Here is a 5,703-nt window from a genome sequence, read left to right on the forward strand (position 1 = left end):
GGCGCGCAGCCAGCGGCAGGATGCGCCACAGCGCCCTGCCCGCGAGGATGCTCTGCTCATGCGCAGACCAGCCCGGCCTCCGCCACCCGAGGGACAGTCGGCCTCCGCCCCGGCCCCGGGTGGGGGGTGGGACGTGTTGAACGGGCAGGTGGGCACAGCATGGCCGCGAGGCGCCATCTCCCCACAAATGCCCGGCAGGCCCCGGGCAACTATCCAGACAGAAATCTTTCTTGCAAGAGCATGGTGCAGGTTTCCAGGGTCAACTCCTCCCTGGAGCACCTGGATTATGGGCTTGCCATAGGATGCAGGCTTCCACTGAAGTCTTGTAGTAGGGCCATGGCTACGATGCCATGGTCGATGCGCCCATCATGGGAATGCTTGGAGCCCAGCAACGAGAGTGTCCTGCGTGCCTGCCGTGTCTCCTGTGGCTATGCCAAGCTGATACACTGCCTCATGGTGTCCGACCCCATCTGCTGGTCCCATGACATCTACGTTGAGCACATCACAGGCCACTGCCAGTACACCAACCCCACCAGACCGACCGCCTGAACCCCGCTCTGCACCTGATGGACTCCAAGAGGGATCTCCAATGATGGACCACTCCACTCCACCCGGAGAGGACCCCCGTGATAAGACACTATAGACGAGAAACTTTCTCAACCTACCCCCTCCACCATCATGAACCATTGCACGGGTTTGTGTCTATCTTTTTTCTTTCTCAGTGTTGCCAAGTGTGGGGCAGCAGACAGCTTTACAATGGCTGGCAGATGGGGTGAAAATCTGAACCCTCATTTCATGAGGGTCAAATGAAGATCTTCCAAAACAGCGTGTCTTCTGTAGCTCAGAACATGTCCTGAAAAGCGTTCGCAGTTACAGGGGGCAGCTGCACTTCTGTCTGCACCCTTAGGAAAGTAGGGCTGGAAGGGACATCCAGCGGTTGTCTCATGAATCCAACCTGCTGCCTGAGACAGTATCATCCCTATCCAAACCATCCTATACAAAGTATAATCTAAACTCTACATAAGACTACTCTCAGCAGTGACACTAACACCCTACTTAACCTGCCACAGGGGAACCACAGCAGTCAACCTCTAGCTTCCATGAAATGTCAATATGCTCAAGAGATCCCAGTAGAGCGCAACACCCCCTGCTACAGAGAAAGGCAACCCTCCCCCCACCGCCCCCCAACCTGAGGGGGTGGAACAACAATTAGAAAAGTCCAGAAGCATGGGAAATACCCGTAGCAAAACAGGCATAGCTAAGCCTAGATCATCCCCAACCATTTGCTGTCCAACCTTTCCTTGAACACTGCCCTTGATGCAGAGTCCACAACTTCCCTAGGGAGTCTATTCCATTGCCTCACTATACTAACACTGATGTTTTTCTGGATATCCAATCTAAACTTACCTGACTACAATGTCAAGTCAATGGTCCATGGCTCCTGCTCTGCAGCAAGAGAGAAAAGATGCTTTTCTTCTTTATGGCAGCTATTTGAACACTATCGTATCTGCTCTTGAATGTCTTTTCCACATGCTGAACATGCGTAGTTTCTTCAGCCTCTCATGACTTGCTTTCAAGCCCTTGATCACTGGTGTTGTCCACCTCTGGAACCCTTTAACTTCTCTGCAATCTTTTGAAAATGTTAAGCCCAGCGGCACTGTAACCTCCCATGTTTTGCACCTACTGCTTCTGTTGATGCAGCCTAAAACTGCATTTGCTTTTTGTGTGGCTGCATCACACTACAAACTTGTATTGACTCTGTGTGATCAACCAAGACTCTCAAGCCCTTTTCCATAATTCAGCAGGTGTCCCCCATTTTATATTTGTGCTTTTGATTATTGATATTGATTATTCCTCCTGAGGTGGAATAACCTTGCATTTGTTCACACTGAACTTCATTCTGTTAGTTCCAGGCCAACTTTCCAATCTGTCGAGATCCTTCTGAACTGTGCTCCTGTCCTCCAATGTGTTCGCAATCCTTCCGTTTCATGTCATCTGCAAACTTGCTCAAGAGACTTTTAGTGCCATTATCTCAATTGTTAATAAACTCATTGAACAGCACCAAGCCCAGGACTGACCCCTGTGGGACTCCACACAAAATGTCCATGCATATTGAACCAGTTATCTGTTTACCTTATAGTAGTTTTATCCAGCCCACATTTCTCCAATTTGTTTATGAGAAGGTCATGCAGGTCTTTCCTCGCTGAAGTCTAGATACACCATAATCACTGCATTCCCTTCATCCACCCAAGCAGTTACTTTGTCAAAGTTGATCAAGTTTGTCTGACACAATGTTTTTCATAAATCCATGCTGGCTACTTGTGATCAGCCTGTCTTCCTCTGGATGTTTGCAAATGGACTTCCTTACGATATACTCCAGTAACTCCCCAGGTATTGAAATGAGGCTAACCAGACTGTAGTTCTCTGGATCTTCTTTTGCCTTTTTTAAAGAGGGGCACTACACTGGCCCTTTTCCAGTACTCTGGTACCTGGTTTGTCTTCAGGAAGATCATTGCCAAGGGCTCTGAGATCTCCTCTGTCAGTTCCTTCAGTACCCTAGGATGAAGTTCATCCAATCCTGCTAACTTAAATTCGTTCAAACCCAACAACATTTGTTATAATTTTCCATATATAGAATCTAATTATGGGAGGATCATCTTAAATTCAGCCCACCCCTCACCGCTGCAACATGGGGAACAGTGGTAGGACAGGTCAAGCAGCAGGGAAGTCAAGTGGTCTGATCCCTGCCTCTTGCCCTCCCCCTCATCATTTGCTGACCCTCCCCCTCCCTGTTGGCTGCCCCTGTAAGTGCCTATGCATCTTGAACCTGACCACCCATGGCATCTGTAGCCCCTGCCCCCACTCACCCCCTTCCCAAAGCTCTTGGACTCTTATTTCTTTCTACTTTTGCAGTTGATTTTTTTATAGGAACCCTAAGTACCTTCAGAGGAAGATGAACTCTTGACCCTCAACCATCATTCTTTGCTGCTGTTTTCTGAGGCCTTTACCTTAGCACTGGTGTCCTGGTAGGAGTAACAGGATGCAGTTCTTCAAGGTAAGCAGCTTTGGAATTTCTCTGAAATGTTAAATTTCAATAATGCTAAAACTTGGAAAAACATTAACTGTTAGCCATCAGGTTAGGAGGGCAAAGCCACAGATGCAGGGACAATTTCTCAGTCACTTGAAGGACTGCAAGAGCAAAAGGTTGTAAAAATCCACACCAAGAGCCAGGTATAGAAACATAGGTGAACTTTTATTTGTTATGCAATCTGAACCTGGCACTGAAGTAGCATAGAGTGAAGTAAACCAACCACAATATTCATGTGCAGTGCCAAGATGGTGTTCCCAATATGTGGCCCCTGTCACCATTTTGAAACATAGGATGCTGAATATGTAAGCCACTCTGATTAAAACACCCTCTTCCCAGTCCCCGGAGCATGTGTATAGGTGTCCAAAGGTTCCCTCATGAAACTGCACCTCTAATGTCAATAGCACTATGCAGGCCTGCCTTTTTCTTTAAGAAACAACACTCAAAATAAAGAGGCTGCTTTGGAAAGGGAAAGTGTGCTCCAGCTTGCTTTAAAAAGGTTATTTCTGTCTTAACACATACAAAAGTCTTGATTCATAGCTTTCTAATTGTGTACCAAGATGAGACTAGAAAGGCCATGCTCAGCCTCCACAGCAAAGTAAAGCCATCCAATTACAGTAAAAGCTCTGTTATCCGGCATCCCCTGGGAATGGGGGATGCCAGATAACAAAATATGCTGGTTAATTGAGCGGCCCCGGCTGCAGCTTCTCTTGCCGCATCTGGGGTGTCCCTCTGCCCCTCCTGTGGCATCACCACCCCTCCCGCAGGCCCTGTGGGCCCCGTGGGACAGGGAGGTGGGCCCCGCACAACCCCACACAGCCTGTTATGTCCCTGGCCCGTGGGGGCTCATCAGTGCAGGCTGCTTTGCCCTGGACCATGGGGGCCCGGAGAAACCGGAAGTGCCACGGTGGGCACTTCCGGTTTCACTTTCCTTACAAGCTGGTATGCTCTATTAACAGAGCATACCAGCTTGTAAGGTGCCGGTTACCAGAGTGTTTACTGTACCTGTTTTTGATATCAGCAGCTATTCAATCCTTTCTTGTTATTTATGGTCCTTTATCAGAAACCCATGCCCTCTGAGAACACAAGGAAAGAGATCTGTACTTTGAGACTGAGTAGGAGATATTATTTGGAATCCAAGATGACCCACAGATGGTTTCCAAAATGTCACTTAAACATTGCATCTATTATCCGGTTTTCCAAAAGGAGATGTTACTGACATGTTCCAAGTACCCAGAGTTACTTCCTTCAGACCTTTTGCTACATTTTATACAACATTCAAGAGGTAATGACTTCAGAAGAGACATTAGAAAACATATGTTATTCAAGGACCACAAGACCTTAATCACTTATTAAAACTGAGAATGGAGGTAAGTGAAATTTTTTTCAACAGCTGTAATTGAGATGCGTAGTAAACAGTAGAAATCATTACAAACACCTTACTCCAACTGTCCCTCGGTACTTTGGAGTCCTCCAACTCCCAGTAAAAAGGGACCATCTTTTCCAGACTTGGTGGAAAGTGGCTTCTTTATCTTGCTTTTTTATAGCAAATGCATTTAGTACTCTATGCATTAGCAAGAAGTCAGACATTCTGGAAAACTGCAGCTGGGTCCATTCAGGAGAATGCTTTCTCTGGCTGTGTTTCCTTTTGCTGCAACTTCCGAATTAGTTCTAGTAAGTTCATTTGTAAAGTCAGCTCCTGTAATGGAAGAAATGACACTTCAGGAACAAGAAAAGCTAATACTTCTCTGCCAGAGGCTGCAGGAAAGATGTAGAGGATACTGTAGAGGGTATTCCACAAAGTAGATAGAGTCACACTATTGACATCAACCCTCCACCCCATCCCCCAAATAAAATGCCCCTTCAAACACTAGACGTATGCAGAACTAAAGCTTGAGGTTAATACCTTTTTACCTAATGTAGGATGTAAACACTGCAAAATATCTGAAATGAGAGGATGATCTGCAGAAAGGTACAAGAGCTATAAGATATGATACCCTTTATGGAGGTTCTCTCCTTTTTCATAGCTTGTCATAAAGCACACAGGCCCGTCAGTTCTGCAACCTTTTCACTAGGGCACTGGAGCAATAGCTTTCCACTAAAAATGTAAAAAGCATATTAAAGTGCTCCTCCCTGGGCGTGTCTACATGTGCACATGCTTACTTCGCAGTAAACCTCCCTAATCTCAAGTAAACGTGTTACCTGCAAATACAAATAGCAAATTTACTCTGAAGTAGTAATAGTGCCATAGCACTCGTGTACACGCCTGATTGAAAAATCTGCTCCCAGTCAGCCATCTACCAAGAGATGGGAAATTGCTCCCTGCCCCTGGGAGCTGCCGGCTGCCCAGGCAGGCTCCACCACAGAAGCCTGGGCAGGGACTATGTTCCCCTGCCATGGAAACAGGGAGCTCTAAGCCCCCTGCTCCCAAGCCATGATTGGGGAGTGGGGGCTGGGAGATGCTTATTTTCCCAGCACCAGCTCCATGATCAAGGGGCAGGTGCTGGGAGATAAGGGTGTCTAAGCCTGAGCTCTGTGGTCAGTGGGCTCAGGCTGAGAGATAAGTGGCCCCATGGCGCAGAGCCAGTGCTGGGAGCTCCCTGCTGGTGGGGGCT

General features: G+C 47.4%; 1 protein-coding gene across 1 annotated transcript in view; it reads right to left on the reverse strand.

The window, feature by feature from the left end:
- Nucleotides 1-3,248: 3,248 nt before the first annotated feature.
- The window catches only part of LOC112551008 (protein DGCR6-like), an 11,652-nt gene continuing 9,197 nt past the window's right edge, over nt 3,249-5,703 (reverse strand). The window contains exon 3 of the mRNA XM_025209459.1: nt 3,249-4,787. Within this exon, the coding sequence (XP_025065244.1) occupies nt 4,704-4,787 (84 nt within the window). The 3' untranslated portion in view covers nt 3,249-4,703. The remainder of the gene's footprint in view (nt 4,788-5,703) is intronic.

The sequence above is a fragment of the Alligator sinensis genome, unplaced genomic scaffold (genome assembly GCF_000455745.1).
Source record: "Alligator sinensis unplaced genomic scaffold, ASM45574v1 scaffold642_1, whole genome shotgun sequence".
Lineage (NCBI taxonomy): Eukaryota > Metazoa > Chordata > Crocodylia > Alligatoridae > Alligator > Alligator sinensis.